This window comes from Sciurus carolinensis, chromosome 4, assembly GCF_902686445.1.
Source record: "Sciurus carolinensis chromosome 4, mSciCar1.2, whole genome shotgun sequence".
Classification (NCBI taxonomy): domain Eukaryota; kingdom Metazoa; phylum Chordata; class Mammalia; order Rodentia; family Sciuridae; genus Sciurus; species Sciurus carolinensis.
Genome location: NC_062216.1, coordinates 165,558,164 through 165,585,103, shown reverse-complemented (window position 1 = coordinate 165,585,103; position 26,940 = coordinate 165,558,164). Strand labels below are relative to the sequence as shown.

General features: G+C 38.5%; 1 protein-coding gene and 1 non-coding gene across 19 annotated transcripts in view; both read left to right on the top strand.

Annotated features, from left to right (window-relative positions):
• Rbfox2 (RNA binding fox-1 homolog 2) overlaps nucleotides 1–26,940 on the top strand; it is a 267,810-nt gene that overhangs the window by 48,452 nt on the left and 192,418 nt on the right. The window contains exon 1 of one of the 18 annotated variants that reach the window (XM_047550778.1): nucleotides 17,298–17,349. The exons of the other annotated variants lie outside the window; for them this stretch is intronic. Coding sequence (XP_047406734.1) covers nucleotides 17,308–17,349 — 42 coding nt within the window. The 5' untranslated portion in view covers nucleotides 17,298–17,307. Of the gene's footprint in view, nucleotides 1–17,297; nucleotides 17,350–26,940 lie in introns of those variants that run through there. 18 annotated transcript variants of the gene reach the window in all.
• On the top strand, nucleotides 367–440 carry Trnae-cuc (transfer RNA glutamic acid (anticodon CUC)). The gene has a single exon. It is a non-coding gene; the product is annotated as a tRNA-Glu (tRNA).

Below are 26,940 nucleotides of genomic sequence, written 5' to 3'. Positions count from 1 at the left end.
TGGTGCTGAGAATCAAACCCGTGCCTCACGCATGCTAGGTAAGTGTTCTATCAAGGACCCACAACTCCAGCCCCCTAATTTGTTTGTTTCTATCAATATATTTTATTAAATGGACTGTAATTTATTTCTGTAGTTCTGCTTCTCAAGCTGTCCCCCAATTTGGCCAGAGGGACATGCCTTATGCTGTCTTCTTTGCCCTTTTGACCTGTCCCCATCATTCATGAGACATTTCCTTACTTTCTGGCATAGGAAGATTTTCCAAGTTTATTTTGCTCTTTTCTTGACAGTGCTCTGGAACCAACTGATTCCAAGGAGACCTGAATCTTTTAAATGGAGGATGATAATTAGAAACCAAGATTGGGGACTGGGGATATAGCTCAGTTGGTTGAGTGCTTGCCTCTCAAGCACAAGGCCCTGGGTTCAAATCCCCAGTACCACCAAAAAAAACAAAAACAAAAACAAAAAAAAACCAAGATTGGGTACTGGGTATGAATGTTGATACTGGGGTATCACTGCCTCTAGGCTTCTAGCAGACAGAACTGGAAAATATATGTTGTGGTGTGTGTGTGTGTCACATATATACATCTGTATTTCTGTATCTGTGTTATATGTGTACTTATATATATCTGATGTTTTATGTGTGTGTGTGTATGTATATGTATATATATATTTTTTTAAATTATAAAACCACACATCTTATTTTATAAAACCATCAGTTTATACTGGTAACTCCATCTTAAATCTGTTCTATTCCTTTCCATTTTTGTAAATATATTCTCTCGTACTGAGAATTATCCTCAGTATGTCCTCAGTATATTTACTTATTTCCTCAATATGACCAGTTTTCTAATTAGTGACTGTCTTCTCTACTTCTGTGCCTGGAATCCTCAGGTCAGTGGCCCATTTGGCCCATTTCTCCATGTGGGCTCCCAGCCTCCCTGTGGTTTCCCAGCTTTATACATAGCCTCTCCAGCTCCCCGCTGCACCCAGATCTTGGCTTCTGGATCTGCTGGTCTGGGCATCCTTATGATTCCTCAGTTCCCCACTTCACATGTATCCTAAGCTAGTTGTTGTACTACTCTGTGATGGAAGGGAAAGGGGGAGCTTTACTAATTTTGGAGGGTGAATATCTTTTTTGTGTGTCGTGCTGGAGATTGAACCCAGGCAGGGCCTTGTGCATGTGAGGCAAGCATTCTACCAACTGAGCTATGTCCCAGCCCTGGAGGGTGAATATATATATGTAAATAAACAAATAAATATAAACATGCAAATATATATGTATGTAACATGAATATACATATATGTAAATATGCAAATATATGCACATATAAATAAAATTTATTTATTTGGGTATAATTTATGTGCAGGGAAAATTCATCCTTTTAAGGTTACATTTTTATGAATTTTGACAAACATAATACAGATATCTAATCATTGCTATCACCAAAATACAAAATATTTACCATATCCCCCAAAAGTTCTCTTAGTCTCCTTGAAATCTCTTCCCTCTTCTTGTCCCTGCCATTGCTGATTTGACTATGTTCCTATGGTTTTGCCATTTCTAAAATTTTATAGGTATAGAATCCTATACTATATAGTTTTTTGAATCTGGCTCCTTTAATATAGTATAATTCTTTTGAGATTCATCTCTGCTGTTTTATATACTACTAGCATTAATTCCTTTTTGTTGTTGAGTGGTTATTTATTCATGTACCACAGTTTATTTATCCATCTACCAGTTGACGAACGTTTGGGTTGTTTCCAGCTTTTGACAATTATTAATAAAGCTGCCATAAACATTTGTGTGTAGGCTTTTATGTAGACTAATGTTTCATTTCTTTTGGGTAAATACTAGGGATGGAATTGCTGAACCTTATGGTTAAGTGTATGCTTAACTTTATGAGAAATTCCCAAACTGTTTCCCATAGTGGTTGTACCATTTTGGAGTCATCCATCAGCAATGGATGTATCCATATTCTTTTTACTATCTGGTATTTTTTTTTTTTTAATAGTTTTTTAAGATGTTGATAGGCCTTTTTTTTTTTTTTTTTCATTTATTTTTATGTGGTGCTGAGAATCGAACTCAGGGCCTCACACATGCTAGGCAAGTGCTCTACCCCTGAGCCACAACCCCAGCCCTATCTGGTATTGTTGATTTAAAAAAAGTCAGAATCATTCTAGTAGGTATGAAGAGGTATATTGTTGTGGTGTTAATTTGTATTCCCCTAAATACTGATGATATGAAACATCTTTTCATTTGCGTATTTGTCATTCATATGTCTTTGACATGGGTCTGTTTAATCTTTTTCTCTCTCTGTGTGTGTATGTGTGTGTGTGTGTGTTACAGGGATTGAACCCAGGGCTTCATGCATACTAGGCAAGAGCTACACTTCAGTCATCATTTTTTAAAAAGGGTTTTTTGTTTTTATGAACCCCTTTTCAGATAATACTTTTGCAAATATTTTTCCCCATTATGTTTTTAATTTTAAATTATAATGTAGATCTTTTAGTATATAAAAATGTTGGATTGAATTCTTTGGGATTGAATTCCATGTAGCCTTTATGCTGTGACTTTCGAAAGCAAATAGTTTTGAGAGTAGGAGTCTTGACTGCGTGGAGGTAGGGATCTTGGAGGATCAGGCAGAATTGCCATTCCCTGTTACGAGGGCACTTGTTGGGAAAAGGAAGGAAGGAGGAAGGGAAAAAAAAACAAGAATCTTGGGCTGGGGATATAGCTCAGTTGGTAGAGTGCCTGCCTTGCATGCACAAGGCCCTGGGTTCTAATCCCCAGCACCAAAAAGAAAAACAACAACAACAACAACAAAAAAAAAAACAAGAGTCTTTGATGGGAGGATTTAATGTGCCAAATTCAGGGGTGGGAGAGTGGGTGCTAGAATTGTCTAACACAGAAAAGTAGGGAACATGGGAGGAGAAGGGGTGTAATGTGGAGTGTCAGAAGTATTGAGCCTGGGCGCAGTCACACAGCGACTGGTAAGGAATGTTACCACCATGTTGTTCAACCGCTGCCCTTGACAGGTAAGAGATGGCTTTAGGTGGTGCGTCTTATTGAGGATACTGTGTGTCGTGAAGTGGCAGTTAGACTTAAGAATCACATCTTTAAGAATAACAGTGAAGGAGGGCTCAGCAGCATGTGACGGGATGGGGACAGAGAGCAAACTAGAATCCTAATTTTGTATAGTTTTGTTATTCTTTATATCTTTCACATAATTTTATAAATATTCTTGTATTTAATCAATATTTAGTGAATAGCAATAATTTTTAAAACCAGAAATGATATCAGAATTAATGATTGACTAGAAATAAAATCAGGATATATCTTGGATCAAAGAGAAACCACTAGAAATCAAATGGGAATTTATTTTTGGCCAGCAAGGAAGTTTGGTTCTTTCTGAGAACAGAAGGGAATAGATACAAAAGAGAACAAAAAATCGTAGATCGAGACATTGCTAGTTACAATTAGCTATGAAAATTCAGAGTTGCTAAATTAGGACTTGCTGCAATTGGAATTGCCTTTGGATTAACGTAGGATGATCACAGGAAATTTCTTGACGATAATTATTATTTTATTGGATTCTTAGTCTAAATCAGGCACTGTGCTGGGCTTCTTGCCTTTATATTTTTCTAATCCTTTCATAATCATGCAAAATATTTGGTGACATTACATTCCTGTTTATAAATTCAGAAATTGAGTTTCAGAGAAATTAAACAGTGTGCCCCAGGGTGTGTGACTAGGGAGGGACTGAGCGGGGCTTGCCCCTGGGATTGTGTGATGCCGCAGCTTGTTTCCTTTTCACTGCACCCCTGCTAATTAGAGTGTCATTTGTGGATTGGCCTAATTCCACTCACTGTTTATTACCAATTCATACAAAATAGGTACAGCCAATTGAAAGCACTGAGAAACTTCTATAACAGTCTCACAGTAACTTTATGAGTGTGGAATCTAGTAATAAGAAGTTTGAGCTTGTATTTTGTATGTCTTCGATTTTTTTTTTTTTAATTTCACTTTTCTAGTAATTCATTTTATTGCATTTTACAGACACATCCCTGATGGATAAGAAACTTAGAAAAATTTAATCCTCACAGTCAGTTTGAGGCCGCCTCCCTGCTCCTGCCCAACTTGGTGCTACTTGTGTTAGCATGCAGTTCTCCTCAGTGCTTGGCTGCTGGGGCACTGAATGACTGGGGGTGAGGGTCAGAGAAGGGGAACAGGAGGGAGGAGGTGAGGATCAGGGAAGAGTCTTGGGGAGAATGTTGTCCTCCTGCGGTTGCAGTGAAGTATGTGCGGGCGGGTGCCCTGCCTCCCTTGGTTCAGCACAGTGTTCGGATCATGACTGCCTTTCTGCAGAACCTGAACTTACTTTTCATTACCCACAGTGGCGGTGCTGCTGGTAGAGGAGAACAAAAATGGGAAGAGGAATTGATAGAAATAAAGTTAACTGAAGGTAGGAGTTCAGAAAAGTTAAAATCTCCTTCCCTCTCTTCCCACAGGCACACCCAAGAGCATGCACCTTTAAGGTGTTTTCCCTTTAAGGAAAAGGCTGCAGTTCCTTGGCAGGGCCAAAAGCTTTGATTGGCCCCTTCTCCTGCTGATTGCCAGGAAAAAATCCTGACCAGCCCAGTTCTGTTAGAGCTGGTTTGGGAGTCAGCCAGCTGCCAGGTTCTCTGGACCTAATTGGAAGTGTTCTGACACTTCAGGAGTGGGCCAGACCCTCAAATGCATGCTCTATAGCTCAGCTCTCCATGTTCCACCAGGAGAGACCCTGCTATTTCTGGAACCTCACCTCACAGATTCTTACTTTACTGAGACTTGGTTCAAAGCCTTGCCAGTATAGGGAGGAGGAGTTTACCTCACTGAAGGAAATATGTTTCTGGGAGCAAATTATCTAGAGTTGGGGGTGTTCTATGCAGTGGCCAAGAAAAGAAGTCAACTTCTCCAGGTTACTTAGGACATGAGATTAGGAAAATGATCTCAGCCTCCAAAGGATTAATATTCTCTACTTCACTTGTGAAATGGTGAAATAGGCCTGCTAAGAACCAGTCTTAGTTGTGAGGAAACTCTGGTCACATTGGCTGGAGGTGAGGGAGGTACTGCATGTGTGGGTCTCTGGCAGCAACCTGCCGTGTGGTCTGCAGCAGTTCCTGCCATTGAGGTTATGTCTTGAGAGCAAGACTGCCACAAATGACAGTCCTAATTTCAAATCTTTCTCTTGTTTGACTGGTCTTAATCCCTAGAACCTGAAGGTCGAGATTGGTTCCTGGCTGCCATGGTATAACTGTGGTGCCCCTGTTGAGACGGCAGTCTAAGTGTTGTACTCTGCCTTTGGGTGGTTTATGTAGGTCTGTCCCTCTTTCTATGGATATGAACTATTTCTTAAATATTTATTGACCCCTACAATAATTTTAGGCAGTTTATAGTGCTAGTCTTTATTTATTTTTAATAGTTTTTAATTGTCAGTGGATCTTTATTTATTTACTTATTCATATGCGGTGCTGAGGATCAGACCCACGGCCTCACACATGCCAGGCAAGTGCTCTACCACTGAGCCACTACTCCAGTGCTTATGGTGCCAGTCTTTAAATTCCATAGTGAAACATAATTCTCAGATTTATTAAACCCTCTTAATAGTTGAACAGAGGGAAGAAGGTAAGTGCAAGCACTCTAAAAAGGTGTCCACCCTCTAGGAAGGCTTTGGAGGAAGTATCAGCCATGGGACACCAACAAGACTGTGTAATTACATCATAACAAGTTGTCTCTTGACATCTTAGGAGGATTGGTTCTAGGACCCCCTGTGGATACCAGACTCCAGATGCCCAGCTCCCTTATATGAAGTGGCATAGTATTTGTTATGTCTGCTGCATCCTGTCACATGCTTTCTGTCATCTATAGATTGCTTATGATACCTCATGCATTGTAAGTGCTGCATAAACAGTTGTCATACTATATTGTTTGAAGAACAACAAGAGAAAAATTTGTACATGTTTATACACAGATACAACTTTTTTCCCTCAAATATTTTCATTCTGTGGTTAATTAAATGCATGTGCAGAACCTGTGGATAAGGGGGCTGACTTTACTCATCAATGTCAAGTCTTGAACTAAAATTACCTTTGTATATCTCTGTTTCTCCTGTCCTGAGGAGAGGGAGGTTTCTTATCCTTTTTCATATTCCTCAGAGAATCTGACTTTCTTGATAAATTCAGTTAATATTGAATCAGTTGCATAAATGAGAAGCTTTTAAACAGAGCACAAAGAGCAGATTAGCTTTTCAGTAGCTTGTGAATTTAATTTTTCTGATCTTGGTGCTTCTCTTCTCTGATCAGGTTGCTGGGCCCAGATGACTAAGCCTAGCATGCTTCCTAAACATTTTACCTGCCTGCTTTGGCTATTGGTCTCTAAGCAATATGAGGACAAGAACTGTAGCCTATAGAAGAGCTTTACTAACTAACTGGTAGGCTCTGTCCCCCCTCCACCCCCCACTCCCCTGAACTCCTTTTTCTGTAGTCTTTGGGAGCAAAAAGAAGTTACTTAAAAATGATGGTTGTTGGATGAGGCTAGAGGCTGGTATTGTATATAATCTTGTGTTTTGTTAAGTATGTGGAACCTGAGGGTTAGGTGCTGGAAAGAATCTGCCAATGTAGAGGCCCAGGAAGCTTAGGTAATAGCTCATTTATGGCCAAAAAGACTATTGTCCAGGTCTCCTGATTCTAAGTCTCGGGCATTTACTACACTTCCAGGAAATCTAATTTTTAATAGAAAGCTTCAGTAAAATCAATTTCCTGCAGAAACAAATGTTGGCAGTTTAACTTAGGATTTGGAGTGGAAAGATATTTTTCCTCTGAATGTTAGAACTATGCCAGAGGTTGGTTTTTTTTCTTTTTTTTTTTTTTTTCCTACTTTTTGCATGATTTGGAAGATAGGACAAAACAGAAAAGTTTCATAAAGAATATGCTTCCTTTAAATCCTTGTAGAAGAAAGTAGGCCACTTTATTTCTAAAAATAGCATTTAAAAACAAAAGGCTCTAATTGTGAAAAAAGGGATTTTAGTTGCATGAATGGTGGGGGTTCCTGGGTCCAGCGAGGATGCTAGCTGTCTGCACGCTTTGTGTTCTTATGTGACTCTTTTGATTGTGGTGACCCCAGGAGGAGAGATGGAGAAATATACTTTAAAGGGTGACTTGGGGGAAAGGTATGAGAAGTTGCAGGCAGGAAAATTGAGTTTTGTAGTTTTAGAGTCTCACTCTCTCTGTCATGTAGGAAAGAGGAGCCTGGTTCTAACTGATTCCAGATGGTCCTATTAAGTACAGAGGCTTTCAGTGTGTTGGGCTGGGACTGACCAAGAGGCCCCTGAGCACTTCCTGTGCAGCTCTGCAGTCTGCTCACCTAATGGGAAACAGCCCTGGCTGCTGGAGCTCCAGAGCAGCCACCTCATGTTCTCTTTGTGCCTCCTCTGTGAACCGCCCTTTTCTCCTGCCTGGTTTACCTTCCCTGCCAGTCTCCTTTCTTCTCCAGTCTCTTCTCCTTTTCTTTTCAGGAAACTTTAAAACATATTTTATATGTGTATTTATACTTACTCATGCATGTGCATGTGCGCACACACACATTTCTTCTGGGATGGCAGTGGAGAAGGAGGAAGGGATGACCAAATAAAGGCAGATGCTGAATATTTAGGAAAGTTTTTTTCCTCCTGCTCTGGACCTGAGACGCGTTGGCTGGAATGGCTATGGCGACTGTGAGAACGAAGCAGACTTGAAAAACCAAGCCACTGTTTTAATTTAAAAAAATCCTGGCACCCCTTCTGAATGGTTCAGGATATTGTGCACGGATGGTTTATGTACATAGTAAACTGATATCACCAGCTCTGTCTGGCTGTGGTATCTGCTAAAGGGTGAGTCTGATAGTGACTTTAAACCTAGTGGAAGTAGCAAGCGGTTTTGCATCCAGATCCCAGACAGCAGTGTTGCCAAGAGAGCATGTTTGTTGCAGTCTCACGTGGGCTTGAATTTGGCTAATGACTAAAGTACATCTCAGATACTACTCTCTGCTTAAAAGAGGTTTGTGGTGACACTTAACTACAGGCATTATGAAGAGTTCTTTGGGGCCTTCTAGATTTACCAGGGATGTAGCTTATGTATAGTATACACTTGATTTTTTTCTATTTTGATTCAGATGCCTGTCACACTTGGGGTATGCTTAAACTTCAGTGTTCTGGATCTAGTTGATGAATGCAGACACTGTGCCATCCTGGGGGTTCATCAGGGTCTTTGCAATTTCAGTCCAATCCTTTTATTGATGTTGTTACATAACTGAATTTACTGGGATAGACTGTGTCAAAACATACTTATGTAGGCATATTTATGTAGCCATTGCTTTGTTTTCAGATCTGTCCTTAATTTTAGTGTCCCTTTTGACCTCTTATAAATATGATCACATTTTTTCTTGAGTCATACATGAAGTATGTTGTCTTATGAAAAATTTTACAGTGTTTATAGGTAGCGAGGTTGTCTGGGACTTATATTTTGGAAGCTGAAATACTTGAGTTTCTGGAATATTTTAATGTTAGTAGAAATAATGGGTCTGGGGTATTTGAAATTGGGATGGCTTAAGATTTGTCACATGGTTTCCCCTCTTGTGAATCTTAGCTTTGGAGCATTGTAGCTGAAGGAGAATTATTTGTTTTTATAACTGTCAGCTCTTTGAAGTAATGGTCTCAGTTTACCAGTAGGATCTTTCTCACTCTTATATTTTAAAATTCCTTTTTGAGTAGGTGTGGAGAAAAGAAGGCAGCTGTTTTTTGTCCACATCATTTTTGAGTAGTGCTTTTTGCCAGATACCAGTCTATATTATCTCATTTAATTCAATAGAAATCTAGGATAGATGATCTTATTTCCATTTGTAGTTAAGAAAGCTGTCCTTGCCCAGTATCACATAGCTAGTATGTATAACACAGGTTCAACCTATTATATTCTGTGTCTGAAGATGATAATACTCTTTCACACTTGGAGTTACATATAGGTCCCAAACCTTTCTCAGAAAAAATTGTTTTCTAAAGGGAATATATAGTCATTAAAATGATTAAAAATAACTTCAGGGCTGGGGAGATAGCTCAGTTGGTAGAGTGCTCGCCTCGCAAGCACTAAGGCTCTGAGTTCAATCCCCAGCACCGCAAAAAAAAAAAAAAAAAAAATTTCAAATTCATTTTCACTGTCATCCTCTTCATTTGCTTCCTGCCTCTGATGTATAAAAAGCTGATACTGGAGAGGGGAAGAAGGCAAAACCATTTAACCACTATTTATACAGAGACTTCAAGGCCCTAAAAGATGCTTTTTTTTTTTCATTGAATTTTTTATTGGGAATAATTGCAGGTTCACATGTACTTGTACATTTTTGAATATCAGGAAGGCACTGATCTAGAGGCAGACAGATACCCTTCAAAGTGCAGTGTGGGAGGAGACAATATAAGGGTCTCTTGAGACCCCACTTTACTTTACAGCTTTTGGCTACCTTTGGGATGCACTTTTGTCAAATACTCAGAAGTGCTGTGTGCAAGAGGCACCCAATTTGCAGTTCCAAATTCAGTCTGCACCCTAAATCTTGCTGATTTGCTTGAGCAGAGACAGCATTCAGAATGTGGGGTACAGTTTAGGGGTAGAGACTGTAGTAGACTCTGAAAAAAAAAGTTGGAATTGACCAGGGTGAGTCAGCCAAATGTCTTTGGTTGGGATTACTCTGAATATGCTTTTTTTTTTTTTTTTTTTCAAAAATTTTTTTAGTTGTAGATGGACACAATACCGTTTTAAAATTTATTTTTATGTGGTGCTGAGGCTCAAACCCAGTGTCTCACGCATACTAGGCAAGTGCTTTACCTCTGAACTACAACCCCCACCCACTCTGAAGACTCTTTACATTGTTTTTTCTTAATGCTTAGCATGACTTATAACAATTTATTTACCCTGGTGTAATTTTTTCCACATGACTAAACTTCATCCAGGCAGACTATGTCTATTTTGCATATTGTGTTTTTGTGATGGGTTTATTAGGTCCTATCCAAACTTTTATCAGTTATTTGGGTCTCAGGATTGAGTTTGAAAATTTTCTTGAAACAATAGTTTTAATTCTGTAGACTTTTATTTTCTTCTTTACTACATTAGGTTGAGGTCTTCTCTTAAGTTCCTCCGATGGATTCTTGGTTTATTTCAGAAAATATGCTTAAGTCCTGGAAGTTCAAGCTGTTGAATCATCTGGTTCATCTTAACCTCTGAAATTAGCATACTTGTTATTTCCCCACTGTTGTGCTTCTTAGAAGAGGCGCACAATTCTGTTTTGAGGCTGATTGTAAAATAAGAAAATAAAGAAAACTCAGTGACTGCTTTAGACATTCTCTAATCCTTTAAATTGGTTTAGTGACTTTTCTTTAACCCCTTTCAACTTTTTATTTTTAATTGACTTTCCCTAAATTGTCTTTTATAAAAAGGGATCACATATATATTGATCTCCTTAACTCACTGGGACCTTTTCTTAAGCTTGACTTTTTAAAAAAACAGACCTTTCTCCCTAAGACCAGGAAGAAAAGGGGTAAGCAATTATGGACAAGAAAATGGGAGATCATTTAGGAAAAAATGTGGTTTGTGTGGGTGTATGAAAGCATATGTGTATACATATACATGTTTTCCCTTCCCTTCTATCTTCTAGCTTGCATGACCTAGATTTTTTATTGGGAAAAATTGCACAATTTCTGAATTCTGTTATTTCTTTTTAGTTGGGCTAGAAAATAATGGATTTGTAACTTACCTTTTTAAGATCTTTCTTGTATTCTTAAAAGTGCGAAGTGATATGGTGTTTAGATGGGCATATTGAAGATGCAGTAGCAGTAATGCCTTTGCCCTGGTTTTTTGTTGAAGTAGAAATTTACTTGCATAACTGAGAATGGTGGAGGGTTATATATTATTTGGGGTCTCTAATGTCAGAATCTTTAGTTTTACTTAAATGCTCAATACAACTAATATTTGAGTGTCATGCTCTCAGCAAAGGTTAATGTACTGCTTTTCACTCCTATAATGAAATACTTGAGGCTGGATACTAATAAAGAAAGCAGGTTTATTTAGTTCATTTTTATGGAGGCTGAAAGTCCAAACAGCATAGCACTGACTGGCAAGGACCCCCTTGACTCCATCACTTCTTGGTGGATGGCACTATGCTGGTGGGAACGCGTGTGGAAAGAAAGATTCCATCTAAACAAGGCCAGATACTGATTCAGAAGATGAGCTTACTCTTGTACCAGTTTACCCTTGAGGGAACCATCTCAGGGTCTCATGAGAACTACCTTCATCCCCTCTACAGGTATACCCCCAGTGACCTACTGACCTTCCGCTAGGCCCTCAGCACTACCTCACTGAGGATACACACTCGAACCTTATCCAAACCATGCAGCGGATATTCTCTTAGGTTAGGGAGCATCTCAACCATCACCTTCTTTGTCATCTAACACAGTCCTGGCACATAACAGGTACTTGGTACAAGTTTGGTTAATTTAATTTAGTGTTGATCTTGCTTACTCACAGATTGAGCTGTTTGACCTGTTTGGGAAGCTTCACAATGTGCCTGAGAATCTTAAAAATATACATTGAAGTGCTCCATTATTAAAGTTTCTAGAAGAAACAGAGGAAAATATAGTAATGACATTCTTGCTTGAACAGGACACAACCACTAACTATAAAGGAAAAAATGGTAAACTGCTTACATCAAATTTAGGAATGTCTGCCTATTAAGAGATGGTATCAAGAATGTAAAAAGACAAACCATAGAGCAGGAGAGTACACTTACAATATACAAATCTGATTGGTATTCAGAATATGTAACTGCTACAAATCAGTATATAAAAGAAATCCTATAAGTCAAAATTTTGAACAACCCAGTTGTAAAATGGACAAAAAACCTGAGTAGATCCTTTACAAGAGGTGATGTCCAGGTGCACAAAAAAGTGCTTACCATCATTGATCATTAGAGTAATGCAGGTGACTACAGTGAGATGATATGCTAACTCCAGAATGACTGAAATGAAAAGGCAGTCATTACCAAGCACTGACTAGGGTATTCGACAGTCAGAACCCTCATGCACTGCTGAGTTGGTGTCGGGGAAAGTAAATTGGTACAACTTTGGAAAACTGGTAGCACCTACCAAAGCTCACCAGGAGTGTACCATGAAACTAGCAATTCCACTCCTAGCTGTCCCCAACAGAATTGTGTACGTGTTCCCCAAAAGTTGCAAATAAGAATGTGTACAGCAGCGGCACTGGGTTGTGGCTCAGTGGTAGAGCACTTGCCTAGAACGTGTGAGGTACTGGGTTCCATCCCCAGGACCACATAGAAAAACTAAACAAACAAAATAAAGGTACTGTGTCCATCTACAACTAAATATATATAAGAATATATACAGCAACTTTTTGTAACAGTCCCAAGCTAGAAATAGCACAAATGCCTTCCAGCATTTCTGAGATGACTTTCAGTAAATCAAGATAATATACAAAATATAATACCCTAAATAAATGGATCAGTTTCACAAGTATAATGTGTGTGGAAAAGCCAGTACAAGAGAATACTTAATATGTTATTCTATTATATAAAGTTAGTTGAAAAGCAGTCAGAGTGAATCTGTCGAAGTAATCGGGTGCAGGCTGGTGGGAGTGACCTTGCAAGGTGCGGTCTGAGATTCCGGAGTGCTGGTTATGCTCTGTTTTTGACCTCAGTGTGCTGGTTATTTAGGTTGACTCACTTAGTGAGAATTCCTTGAATTCTCAGTCAACTTATGATTGTTGCCCATTTCTATATGTAACTGCTTTATTAAAAGTTTCCTTAAAACATTCTTTTGTTCTTTAACTGCTACACTTGATAAATGGCCTCCCGCACCCTGACACATGTACTTTGTCAAGTTGTTAGGATGTGTGTGCACATACTTGTGTGTGTGTGTGTGTGTGTATTGGGGTGTGGTAGGGAGGTAGAGTGCTTTTTAAAAATTAATATAAATTTGCTTGTCAAATATTCAAATACTAACAGGACTCCCCCCCGCCCCATACTGGGGATTTAACACAGGAGTGCTATACTGAGCTAAATCCCTTGTCAATTTATTTATTATTTTTGAGACAGGATCTGACTAAGTTGCTGACAGTGGCCTTGAACTTGTGATCCTCCTGTCTCAGCCTCCTGAGTAGCTGGGATTACAGGTGTGTGTCACAGTGCCTGACTTTAACATAACCACAATTTTCAACAACCATAGGAAAAGAGAGTTGAGGAATAAATTTCCTTGATTGCTTTTTATACTAAATCTCTGAGAACAATAACAAAAGATTGACTGTACCTCACAGGGCTGCAGATCTTGATTTTGTTCTCCAGGAACATCTTCATTGAGCCTTTTTAGCCCCTTGAGCCTTCATTTTCAGAATATACCTCATTTCAGCTCTTATCATGGAGATTATAAAGAGGAGAAATCTCCACATGGTATTAAAATTTTTTGATTCTTTATGGAAGTTTAACTCAAATTTTAAAGCAGTTTAGGGAAATCGAATCTGATGATGGAAAAAATCTAAAAGATGTTGCCTTGCCTTTTCATCAAGCAGTTGTTTTTCAATTTGCAGCCTAACCTTTGTAAAGTACTTGAAAATGCTTTAGAAAAAAAAAAAAAAAAAAGAAAATGCTTTAGGTCTGCCATGTTCTTATGACCATACCTTTGTAGATCTTCATTCTCTCTGCCTCCCTCCCCCCATGCCCTTACCTTCCTCATTTCCTTAGTCATTCCTTGTTCATTCTCCGTGCCCTTTGCAGAGTTAGCCATTCGTCTTGGTCACTCTCTCCACACTCTTATCTTTGCTGTGCTGTGTATCACATAGCTGTACTTGTGTGTGCTAACCTTTAGAGACTGTCAGCTAGCTGGTAGGTGTTCAATAAATATTGAAAGGTTGTATGAATGATTGGGTATTATTTTCTGAAAAACAAACAGTAGCCATTTTCTAAAGAATAAAAACATAATATTTGACATAAGTAGAACATGCTTTAGATTTTTTTCCAGAAGCAGTAATAAGTTACATTAATTTCTTAGTAAAAGCAAGGGTGTATGTTTACACTGCAGGGGGCATAGCAGAGAGTACAACTAATGGTTCATGTGGTATCAGACACATGACCTTGGCCTCTTTAGCATGGTCCTCTACTCAACTGATTTAATTTTAGTGGAACCCCTAGAGAAATGCTCTGGTTCTTTATGTAGAATGCAGAAATTATAAATCTAATATACAGATTCTGACTGTATTAGGATTTGTGGATTAAAACCAACAGATGAGGGGCTATGAATGTAGCACAGTGATAGAGCTTATGCTTAGCTTGTGGGAGACCCTGGTTCAATTCCCAGTAAAAAAGATAAACAACCAAACAAAAAACATAGATGAGACTGCAGAGACATTATGACATTATGACTGGACTAATATAGGCATTATGACTGATTTTTTATCTCAAGTATTATAAAATTAAATTTCTTAATGTGTTGCCTGAAGTTTTGTCATTTCACTTCAGCATGCAATTTTTCAAACTGATTTTAACTTAAAAAGATCTGAGTAGAATCATTAGTTTGTCTAGAAGTTTAGAATAATAGGATTAGAATAATAAATTAATAAGTATGGAGTGCCTGCTTAGTATTTAATACTAATAAGCAGTACATAAAAACTGTGACTTTGACCTTGATGTCAAATAACCTTAGATTTTATTGATGAGAACATCGATTTCTGGTTGTTTCTTTCTAACCCTGACTACCTATAAATGGGAGACCAAGTAAAACTGCATAGACTTTGGAGTTCTGAGCTAGAGTCATGGCTTTTTTTTTTTTTAACTAAATGATAAGTTAATGTAACCTTGATCACATTGACATCTGTGGAAGTCTTTGTTTTCAAAGTGGAGATAAGAATATGTACAAGTTGCTATTTTTAGTTTTGAGAAATTTGACAACCTATATAAAACCTCTGACAGGGCTGGGGAGATAGCTCAGTTGGTAGAGTGCTTGCCTTCCAAGCACAAGGCCTTGGGTTCAATCCCCAGCACCGCCAAAACAAAAACAAACAAAAAATCTTGACACACAACAAATGCCCTTCATATGTGTCTCAATGAAAGAGTTGATGAATAGAACTTTAATTAAGACAGCAACCAGTCCAGACCATTGTTGATAGATTTGATAATGGTGACTACTTCAGTCTTCCCATCTAAGGTGAGGTGACTATCTCATCCTTTAGAGTAGTGCCCATTGAGGCAGCCTGTGGAGTCTTCTGACCAGTCGTGTTCACAGGAATGGTTTCGCACAAGGACTGGCTTGTTAGGAGTCAGCAAGGATTGAAATCAGGAAGCACATATCTAAGTGATAGTCTGGTCACACCCTGCCTCCCAATATGAGTGTCACTCGTTTATTGGCACAGACCGCCACCCTTTGTTTTCCAAGGCAACTGTGCAGCTTATTCTAGATGCCTGTATGTTAACTAGTGGGACATTTTAACTTTGCTAACTGCTCCAAATTGTTTACTTTCCGTCTGCAGCAGATGACTATTTCTTATCATACTAAATTATTTTTCTTTCATGTCTATATTTTTTTTTTTTTTGGGAGGTTAGTGCTTTGGAGTTGAGTCTCTGCTCTGCAAACTGAAAATACAATTTTCCTGGGTGTGTCTTATTTTTATCCATTCCCTTTCCTACTACAAGGCCCTGACCTGCTTGGAGCCTTTCCTACTTGGTCACAATTGATGCTTTGTCCTTCAAGTCATATAGGTCATAGTCACTGGTTTGATTCAGTGTTCAGCAATCAAATATGGCTCTGAGAAAGGATTACTTTCCTACAATGGGAAGTGGGCAACTGAACTGGAAAATTAAGCTCTGGCCATATTCAGACATTGTTTAGGGAAAGTGAATAGCAGTTTCATAATTAGAGTTTGGATTAATAAAAGAAAAAGTAGGGCCAGCTACAAAATTGAGTACTAGTTCATATTGACTGGTGTTTTGACATGAGTATTGCTGGATTTTGCCAGAATTGGACATCTTTGTAGGAACTGTTTATGGTTCAAGAATTTATACACATTTTGCTGGGTGTGGTGGCACATGCTTGTAATTCTGATGACTGGGGAGTCTGAAGCAAAAGGATCACAAGTTCAAAGCCAGCCTCAGCAACTTAGCGAGTCCTCTCTCAAAATAAAAAAAGGGCCAGGGATGTGGTTCAGTGGTTAAGGGCCCCTGGGTTCAAGTGATCCTTGGTACCAAAAAAAAAAAAAAAAAAAAAAAAAGCAAGCAGCACGTTTTATGATATATCTGTGATCATAAATGGATTGTTTTCTAGAAGTTCATATTCCTCCTATGAGGATTTTAAATTTCCAATTATATTCATGGGAATTTTCTTAATAATGATGTCAATTTATTCTACTTATTAGGTCCCTTTGGCTCAGGGACCTAAACTGCTTTACATTAATTTTGTCAGTAACTCTCATATCATCTCTGTGCAAAGCTACTTTTGAGTTGAGGTATGTGAGAACTTGCTCCAGTTTACATAGTAGGTCAGGCCCTGGGATGACAAATTGGACCCAGAATTTGTGGTTCCTGGTTTAGAAGTGTACGGTCTTTCTGTCTCACTTCTCTCCCATTCTTTTTCTTCCTGTAATGGAAGAAATCAGATCACGCAAATAGCAAGAAAATTTGGTCTTCTAAGAGGGGAGACGGTTTTGCCTTTAGGCATGGCATTCCTGCTCCTTGACTCTGGATGGAAAGAAGCAGGAGAAGGCTCAACCGTTTTTGTATACTTTTCTTTTTGTGTATTCATTCTCCCTTTCTATCTGCGCCCCCCCCCCCCCCTTAGGAGGAGGTGAGTGTGAATTTTCTCTGTGCCAAGCTTATATGTGGGGCAGGCAGTCCAGTTGTTTTTAAGGCAGTCGCCCCTTATCTTTTCAAGGGGGGGGGCAAAGAGAAGGAGGTAAAGCAGCCACTTTGGGGTGGGGTTGAATGAACAGAGAGTGTAGGAAGGAGGATATTTCTCTGTGTTTTCTTAGTCATAGGACTCTGAATCCCAAGTAGCTAAATTTAGCCCAGGTTCCTGTTGAAAGCATCATTTTTTTTGGGGGGGGGCAGGCACTGGGGGGAGAACGGAAAACCTTTTTGTGTATCCTGCTCCATGAAGCCAATAGGGAAGCAGGAGGAGGTGAGGTTGCCATGGAGATAGTAGCTGTGTGCAAGGGGAGAGCAGCAGGGTTTAGAATTCCAGGAAGGAAGAGAGAGTGATGTCATCAGATTCCATGGACCAGCCCAGGAACCCCTGTGAGGTTGGTGGGGAGTTGGGTGTGTGTGGGGGGTGGCGGAGTGGGAGTTTGTGCAGGGGAACTGTGGCTTCAGTAAGGTGTGGGGAGTCCAGTTCAAGCAGAGAGGTTGGTTATATGAATTGTGCTGATCTGCATTAATGCCTGATTTAAAAAAAAATCTGTAAATCATTCTGAATTTGCAAAATATTTTCTTTGTTGAAAAAGGATGTATTTATTTAACAAAGGAGCACATCAGATGTAATAATGTGCTTTCTTCTTGTACCTATATCCCTGTAGTATTTGTGTGTGCCTTTATCCCTTGTATGTGAGGGTATTTTTGTGCATAATTTGGGATATATAGTTGCCTTTGTATGATGCCATTTATGGTACTTCATGCAGTTAAATGCTTCATTAATGTCTGATTATGCTATTTATTTTCATATGGATGATGTGTGTAAGCAGAACACCTTTTATAAAAAGAAAACTAAAGAAAAAGCAGCTGCTTTTGTAGCAGCAAAGAATACTGAGTAACTGAGTATATGTATGTTTGTATTAATTGTGAAGGGCAAATGTGTTCTTTAGGTATGACTAAAAGGCTGACTTACAAAAAAAAAAAAGAACCTGTGCATTCAAATAACTATTGCCCTTCAAAATAGTCACCTTGGCTCTGGTGATATAACCATTGCGCAAAACATAAAGAACTCTAATTTGGAATCGGCTTCAGAGATATCTGAGTAATGGGGAAAACATTTTCAATACCTAACATTAATTTTTTTTTTCATTAAAAAAATGCCTAACTTGATCAGGCACTAGGTTTCTTTGAATTAGATTTTTCTGATTTTGTGGTTTTGTCAGAAAATCAAGCCTTTGCTCAAATGCTGAGGGAAGATATTTAAAGTCTTAGGTTTAGGTTTGAGGGCATTTCACTTTCAGATCAAGAGCTCTTGGGTTATATAGTTTAGCAGTGATATTTTGAACAATGGTAGCATTTGAGGAATAAGAGTGTAGCCATCCCAGTGCGACATCTTCTGAGGTGACCCATTTGTATTTATTTGTGCAAGTGTGCCTGTTAAAATCTGTGGCGTTAGCATTGGGCAATATGGGAAGCTGTGGTAGGTGGTGTGTCTGAGAGCAGTGACTCTCTGGCATCAGATGGTTCAAGTTTAACCCCCTGTTATGCCACTCACTAGTTGACCTTGGACAAGCAATGTCTCTGGTGCATTGGTTTCCTTATAGATAAAATGGGAATGATAGTGCTGTATTGGCTTTACAGTATAGCTTGAGGATTCAGTAAGCTATTACATAAAACATTTTACACTTGATGTGTTCTTAATAAGTGCTCACTGATTATTATGACTAATAATTGTTTATCTCTTGCAATTGCAGAATTATGAGATAGAAGGTGCCTGGAAATAGTCTAGTGGTTCCAGGTCTGAATTAGGCCCAGTCCAGGCTTTGTTCCAGATATCATGGAATCCAGGAGAGGAGGGACTCAGGAATCTATAGTTTTTACATTAAATCATCTGAGATGATTCAAATGATCAGTTAGGATTGAGAACTCCATATAATCTGTTTGGAGGATGGCCCAAGCCCCAGAAGCTTCATCATCTCCTGGGAGATGCAAGAATCTCAGATGCCACCCAGACATCTGAGGTGAATCTGAGTCAGAATCTGCATTTTAACATGGTACCAGTGACCTGTCTTTATATATAAGAAGTATAAGAACCACTGTTTTCTTCTATCATTGGAAATAATGGGGTGATAACTATAGTCTAAGGACAAGTTTTCTCAATTATTTCCATTACTGGAGAGAAGCCGTCTGGCTAAACTAGTACGTAGTTGAGTATGTACTCAGCTTCCCTACTCTTAGGCCTAGGGATAAAGGCTTTTCTGGACTAAGTCACTGTGTACCATGTAATGGAAAGAACAGAGTTACAATTGTGGCTCTGACTCTACCATTTACGGGCTGTTTGGCCTTGGTCCAGTTAACTTCTCTGAGTCTTACTCTTTCTGCTTGGTTAGTGGAGAAGAGTCCCAGATCACAACATAATGTATCTAAAGTATCTAGCACATTGCAGTGTCTCCATAAGTTAGTGCCTTTTGCTTCTCCTCTCCTTCAGCCTTCATTGGTAAACCTCTGTGGTAGCTCTGTTCATTCAGACAGGGCCACTGCTTAAGTTCCAATATATCCCATCTCTGTAGGCTCCTTGCCTCTTACCCATCTCTCAGCGTCTTAGGTACTTAATTGTACTCAAAGAAAACTGTATTGTTTCCTCTATCTCCCTTTCCCTGCAAAATACCTTTCATTGAATGGAGATGATTACCAAAGAGGGTTAAAAGAGGAAATCAGGTGATCTGATTATTGGTAGAGGCACCTGTTTTATGAATTCCTAATCATTGACCATATGTTTAAAAAGGTGAAGTTTGTGTTTAAAACTTGGTCTCAAGGAAAAAAGAAAATCTGTAAAACTCTCAGATGGTTTTGCTTGAAGTTTTTCTTTTTCTTTTTTAAGTCTTTTAGATTGGTTCCAAGCAAGCATGAGCTTGGTACTTATCAGCAGTTTATAAGTAATGAGTTTTGTTTTCTTTTTTACCAGGGAATCAGTACAAGAAAAGGAGGTTCAGGGACTTGCTCTGGGGATGCCAGAAGTAGATGGCAGAGTTTAGGTCTGAGAATTGACAGTTGTGGCCTGTAGGGCGTTAGAGCAGGAGTATCATGTTCTTACCATAGTCATAGATTTCTAGTTGTGTTTTTATTCAGCCTTTCAGATCTTAGGAAACTGGAAGGTAAACTTAGGACTGTGAACTCAAAGCGGTATAATTAAATTGTTATAATAATGACTTTTCTCTGTGGGATAAGTACACTTTTAAGTGCCGTGTATACATTATGCCCACTCTTAACATCCTTGGAAAAATGTAAGCATAATCATATATATTTTACAGAGATGAAAAATTGAGGCCCTAACAACATGTATCCCATTTGTTTACAGTTTTATAATAAAAAAAATAAATAAAAAAAAAAAAAAAATTGAGGCCCAGAAAGATTGAGTAATATCTTAAGTTACTCTATAATAAGCACCAGAGTAGGTGTGACATCATGTTCAGTAGCAGTGTGAGTGAAGAGACTGTTATAAAAGCTAAATTGAAATAGGTGGTAGCATATAGCAATTAAAATAAAATTTATTATTTTGTTTACATTGACTTTTTGTGCAGAATTCTTAATTTAAATTTAAAGTATGATATTCAACATGTTAGCTTATCTAAAAGGGATTCTTCGAGGATTGTAGAATGATCCTCTGGAATATAGTTACTTTATACACTGAGGCAAATTAAGAGTTATCTTTTTTTAAATGCCAAAACTTGTGAAGTCTTCAGTTCAGTGAAACACCAGTTTGAATTGAATATCACAACACAAACTGATTTGTTAGAAGTTTTCAACTGGTGAATTTAGTCATACTAAGTTTTCAGGTAGTCATGTCTGCAGTTCCATTCAGATCCATATGCAGATAATTATCAATGATTGTGAAAAGTAGATTTCTTATTCTTAGATAGATCTCTAAGTTCCCGTTGGAAGAACCATAAATTTGCGATTAGAAGTCTTGGGTTTCAGGCTCTTTTTTGTTATTTACTGCCTGTGAAGCCTTGGACATGTCATTTAACCTCAATGAATCTGAACATGAGTTTCTCCTATCAGTCAAAAGGGAATATACTTGTTTCCTAATTTCTGTGGGTATTGGACTCCAGTGCTCCCTCAGATTCCAAAGTCCACTCAAGTGGCATGTATTTGTATGTAATCTATGCACGTCCTCCCATATACACTTTAAATCATATCTAGGTTAATTTATAACTTAATATAAATGCTTTGTAAATAGTTGCTTTGCCATATTGTTTAGGAAGTAATGCATGGAAAAAAGTCTGTATGTGTTCAGTACAGCCATAATTTTCCTCCTGATTTTTCATCTGCGGCCAGTTGACTCCACAGATGCTGAACTTGATATGGAGGACTAATTGTAATGTTTTCTAACAGGTTTATTATGAATAGAAAGATGTGTTTGACACTGCAAACACATCTTTTCTGTGTTCTGCCTCTTCCTAACTCTGCAACTGTAGGGAAGACATTTAAAATCTTATGCTACTTGGCTTTCTCATCCGTAAGGTGAACCTGTGTATGAGTGTGGTACAGGGTAAGGAGGGTGCGTGGCAAATAGTTGTAGTAGAATTGCTGATTTGCGTGGTCCTCTCAGTCTGTGACCCTCTGCTTGTCAGATCTGCTTATGTTTTACACATGGTAAAGTTTTACATACAAGTAAGGCATTGTTTCTCATTGGCATTACTGCTCTTTAGCAGGGCTACCCCATTAAGGAACAGGCCCTGTGAAAGTCTCTTCACATATGTTACCTCAGTCCTTGCAAAAACCCTATGAGGTGTAGGTACTATTCTCATTTAAAAGGTGAAGAATTTGAGGCTGAGAGATGAATTAACTTTCCAGAGTCATGGAGCTAATACGTTGCCAGAGGCAAATTTCAGTTTGCTGTGAGTGTAAGGACTGTATTCCCCCCTCCCCCCATCCTTCACTGTACAAGGAACTGTGACATGCCAAACTAGGCCATGGGCCTGTTAAGCCACAAACTGTCTGTACTAAAATAAGGTAATAATGATCCAGTTATTATATGTTTTTTACCACCGCACACCTGTAGTTAAAGGGAAGAAACTGGTTTTACTTTTGAATGCTTCTTGGCATAGCAATAAAAATGATTACCAATATTAATTCTCTATCCTAGATTATGCATCTTTTTAATATTTTGTATGACAAAACAAATGCACTTAAAGCACTCTTGCTGCATCCTGAGGAGGATGTCACCTCAAGGAGAAATGCTTTTGTGATCATTGGAGTTGCCAGCTGAAATAGCCACTTTTTTCATGAATGCCATGTTTTATTTGAAAGAATAACTGACAGACTGATTATTCAGACTTGAATATTTGGCAGACTCTTTATTAAAATGAATGAAATGAGCCTGTAATGTCAGGGAGAACAGTGACAATATTTGTTTCCAATGATAAAATTTGAGTTTTTAAACAAAAATTAGATTTTTGGAAGACATGTATCCTGGACTACGAACTTGATAGTTCCAGCACTTGAAGACTTTTCTGATGAGATTGATGGTCATATTGGTGAATGTGACCTTTTTGATATTAAATAATGAAATGTGTCATTGTTTAGAAGATCTTTTACTGAATCTGTATTTCATTCTATTTTGTGTTTTAAGGCAAGGTCTTGCTACATTGCCCATGCTGACCTTTATCTTCTGAGCTCAAGTGATCCTCCTGCCTTAGTGTACAGTCATGCACTACTTTACCTCATGAATCTATATTGTATACCTGAGCAGTATTTAATGTTATTAAATCATGCTTAGGCAAAAAATCCAGGAAAGGACATGACAGACCAATAGACTTTAATATGACAGAGTCTGGAAAAATTTACTGATGTGATTTTAGGTGCCATATTACAACTAACCTTTCAGAAACTGTCACTTTTCAAGTTTTTGTTAAGAAAAGAAGAAAGCCAAAGGTGGATGAAGAAAATTATTAAAACTCCCTCCTTTTCCAAATGTGTATCAGTGGGATGGCAGATCTTCATGTAATTCAAGCAGAGTAACACATTGAAACAAACTGAATGGAGAAGCAGGTATGAGCATCAGCTGTCTTCTAAATTGGATATTAAAGGCACAGTCACGTGCTGCTTGATGGCATTTCAGTCAATGATGGATGTACCACATAGACTAGGTGTGTGGTCAGCAGAACCATCTAGGTGTGTGTATACTTTATGATGTTCTTCCAAACAGTGGAGGGCCATTAGCACTGGAGTGACCATGAGTGGGGTTTTGGGTAGTTAACCCTGGCCCTGGTAAGAAAACTGTGAGGAGGTAGAGGGAAGCTTCTGGAGCAGCGAGACTGTCGTTACAGTAATTTAGGCAAGAAACGACCCCGGCCTAAATTAAGGTAGCTGCTTTTGCTATAGATAATAAGATATTTAAGCTGAAGAATATGATAATATAGTAATATTCCTGCTGTGTAACATTCACTGTGTATTTTTAATATGCTGAGTACTGTGTTAAGGACTGTATGTGTATTATCTCATTTAATATTCATATTATCCTGGAGGTAGGTACTGGTATTATCTCTGCTTTTTGATACGTAAGTGAAAATAATACAAGTTCATTTTTGAAAGATTGTTGAAAATACAGATAGGAACCCACCCAGCCCCCAAATATAAAAACAAGCTTATCAGTCATCAAGGAATAGAATTACCGTAAACAATTTGGGATAAATCCTTTCAGACTTGAAAAGGGATGCATATGTGTTGTATGGGAAATGCTGAATGGAGGCTTCGCGCTGTTTTTTCTTTGAAAGATGGGCTACTTGAAAGATTTGAGCTTTAGGGAGATCGACGAAATAGGCAAATGTCTACTTAAAATATTAATTTGGTTATATATTCTTATTAAACATTACATCCATACAAAAAGAGGTAAATTTAGAAACATTTTACCTTTTGGTGTTTGGAAGAAAGGTTGATGTACTCTATTGCACCAGGATCTGTAAAATTTCTTGGACTCATTTTGAATCTTCAGTTTTCTAGGACAAATGTTGAGATATAGAACATTTTTGAATCAGTATCTGTTGTAGTCACTGATGATTTTATCCCAACCTGCAATTGTCATTCAGATAATATTAGTAAGGTTAGTTTTCTTCATTTGTGCCATTTGTATACTGCATTGCTTTTCCAAAAGTTTTTGAGATGACATTCATGTAACAGAATTAACCTTTTTAAAGTGAACAATTTGGTATCATCTGATGCATTCATAGTGTAGTCCAAACATTTTTTATCACCCTCAAGAGAACCCCCAAACCCATTGGTTAATCACCCTCTATTTCCCCTTCACTCTAGCCCTTGACGATTACTAGTCTGCTTTGTTTCTATGAATTAACTTGTTGAGGATATTCCATATACATGGAGTCATCTTCTGGGTGTCTTTTGGTCTGACTTCTTTTACTTACTGCAGTGTACTGGTATATGCTGCAGCATGGACAGACTTTGAAAACCTTTTTATAACTGAATAATATTCCTTTCTGTGTGTGAAGAATAAACCACAATTTGTTTCTGTATCTATCTGTTGGTAGACATTTGGGTTGTTTTTACCTTTCAGCCATTGTGAATAGTGCTGCTGTGAGTGTGTGTACAGGTTTTGAGTTCCCACTCTTCTGGTCTTTTGGGTATGTATCTAGGAGTAAAACTGCTGGGTCATGTGGTAGCTCTTTATTTAATGTTTTGAGGAACTGCCAAACTGTTTTCCATAGCAGCTGCTCAATTTTACCTTTCTACCAGCAATGTACAAGGGTTTGTCAATTTATTTTTAATGAGGAACACAATAAGATGGGGAAGGTAGAGAGAAAATATGTGTGGCCTTTGAGTTTATTAGAGCCTCTGTATCTCAGATTTTGCCTGATGGACTTATTAAATATTTATTTAGCATCACTTCAGCTCCAAGAATGAAATTTAGCTCAGGGAAATGTATCTAATCTATTTTAAGTGGTGAACAGACTAAGAAGTGAAGATCAGAGAAGTGAAAGAAGGGAATTTAAATAGACTGTAAAGTTCCTCACGGGCAAAGGCCCTAGTCCTCTGTGTGCTCTAAGTATTTAATAAAGTACTCAGCATGTCATAAGTTGTTCTGGGGGTTCCAGAGACTATCCCCATCTAGTGATTCACTAAGGCTCACAGAACTCAGTACAAAGTTGTATTTATGGCCATGCTTTGCGATGGTGAGAGGATACAGTAAGCAAAATAGCTAAGGCAGAGGGGCAGAGGCAGTGTTCAGGGGAGACCCAACTTAAGCTTCCAAGAGTTCTCTCCCATATTTAGTTCCTCTAGCAGTGAGTTTTGACAGCGTTCTTTGCCATGGAAGCTTATAGAGACTTTAAGCTGAAATGGTGGGGATGTAGGCTATTGATATAGACAGCCTACTCCTAGCACATACTAGAATTCCAGACTCTGAGTAGCAGCACAGGTGTTGACTGAAAAGCCACTCTTACCAGTTCTGAGAGTGCCCTTCCCAAATTTTAGGTTCTTAATACCTAGCCTTGTTCCTTGGCCAAGCTTGTAGGCTGCACTTTCTAGGGATAGCACTCAGTTCTGCTCTGTTCTTTTCTGTACATAGATGTTTAGTTGTTGCTAGGTACTGTGAAGGAAAATATCATAGTAGAGAGCCAGCAGGGACTTTAGCGCCAGACAGACCTGGATTTGTAATATCATGGGAAAATGGTGTAGTTCTTCTGAGCCTCAGTTTCTTTACTATAGAATGATATAGGGTACCAGTGAGAATTAAAAGTGATAATGTGCATAAAACACTAATATTTGTCCTGTATATTAAGTGACTGTTAACATTTAATTTCAGCTCACATGTGTCAGTCTTGAGTCTAGTCAGGAGGGAGAGACTACATAGTAATTTAAATAGGGAATTTAATATAAGAGATTATTTACCCTAAGAGGAGAGTGAAGCAATGAGGAATAGGCTTACAGGAAGTAAAAAGAAACCCAGAGAACAGCACATGTAATATAATTGCAGATACAACTGGGCACAGTGGCACATGCTTATAATCCCAGGGACTTGGGAGGCTGAGGCAGGAGAATCACAAGTTCAAGGGACAGCCTTAGCATCTTAGCAAGATCTTCTACTTAGTGAGACCCTGTCTCAAAATAAGACATAAAAAGGACTGGGGGTGTAACTCAGTGGTAATGTACCTGTGTTCAAAAAGAAAACTCACCAAACCCCACCAAAACCCAGATATAATATACTAATATGATTGATATATGATTAAATATAATTAATTTAACTTAATACAATTTCAGGTACCCTGAGATAAAACACCCAAAGAAGAGCTGTCTCCCTCAGCCTTCCCACCCTGACCTAGGAGCTAAGAGCTAGACCCTTTTGGAGAGGGCATGACTGAATAGTAGAGAAGAAAGTTCCTGTGACCTCATAACAGCAGAACTTGCTGGATATCTGTCTTTTAGAAGTCGCTAGAAATTCACCTTTTAGGTCACTGGGCAAGCAGTTTAAAAGAAGTTGTCTCTCCAGAGTCACTCTACCATATAACAGCTAGAAGAGAGCTGTTGGGGAAGCTGCTAGCTCTTGACTACTGTGAACTGCAGGACCTTACAGGGAAAGAAACAGTGTATTCTTTAAAAGGGTGCTGCTGAGTAAGCACTCTGGAACCTGGAAGCAAAACCTTTCTTCCTACACTCCTGTGCCCTCTACTGACATTCATACTGGCAACGGAGAAATATTTAAAGGGCCCAGGTCCATTTTAACAGAGCAGGCAAAAAGGGTAATTTGGAGCTGAAAGTCAACTGATAACCAGCAGATGTGTGAAATGAATATTTAATTCCAGATTCTCAGAAACCAGGAAAAAAAGCGATAAAATGGATGGAGATATAAGAAACCTCAAAAATAAGACCTATTTAAAAACTTGAAGTTGGATCCTTACCTTACATCATATACAAAAGTGAATTCAAGACAGACCAAAGAGAGAATATAAGAGCTGAAATCTTAAAAG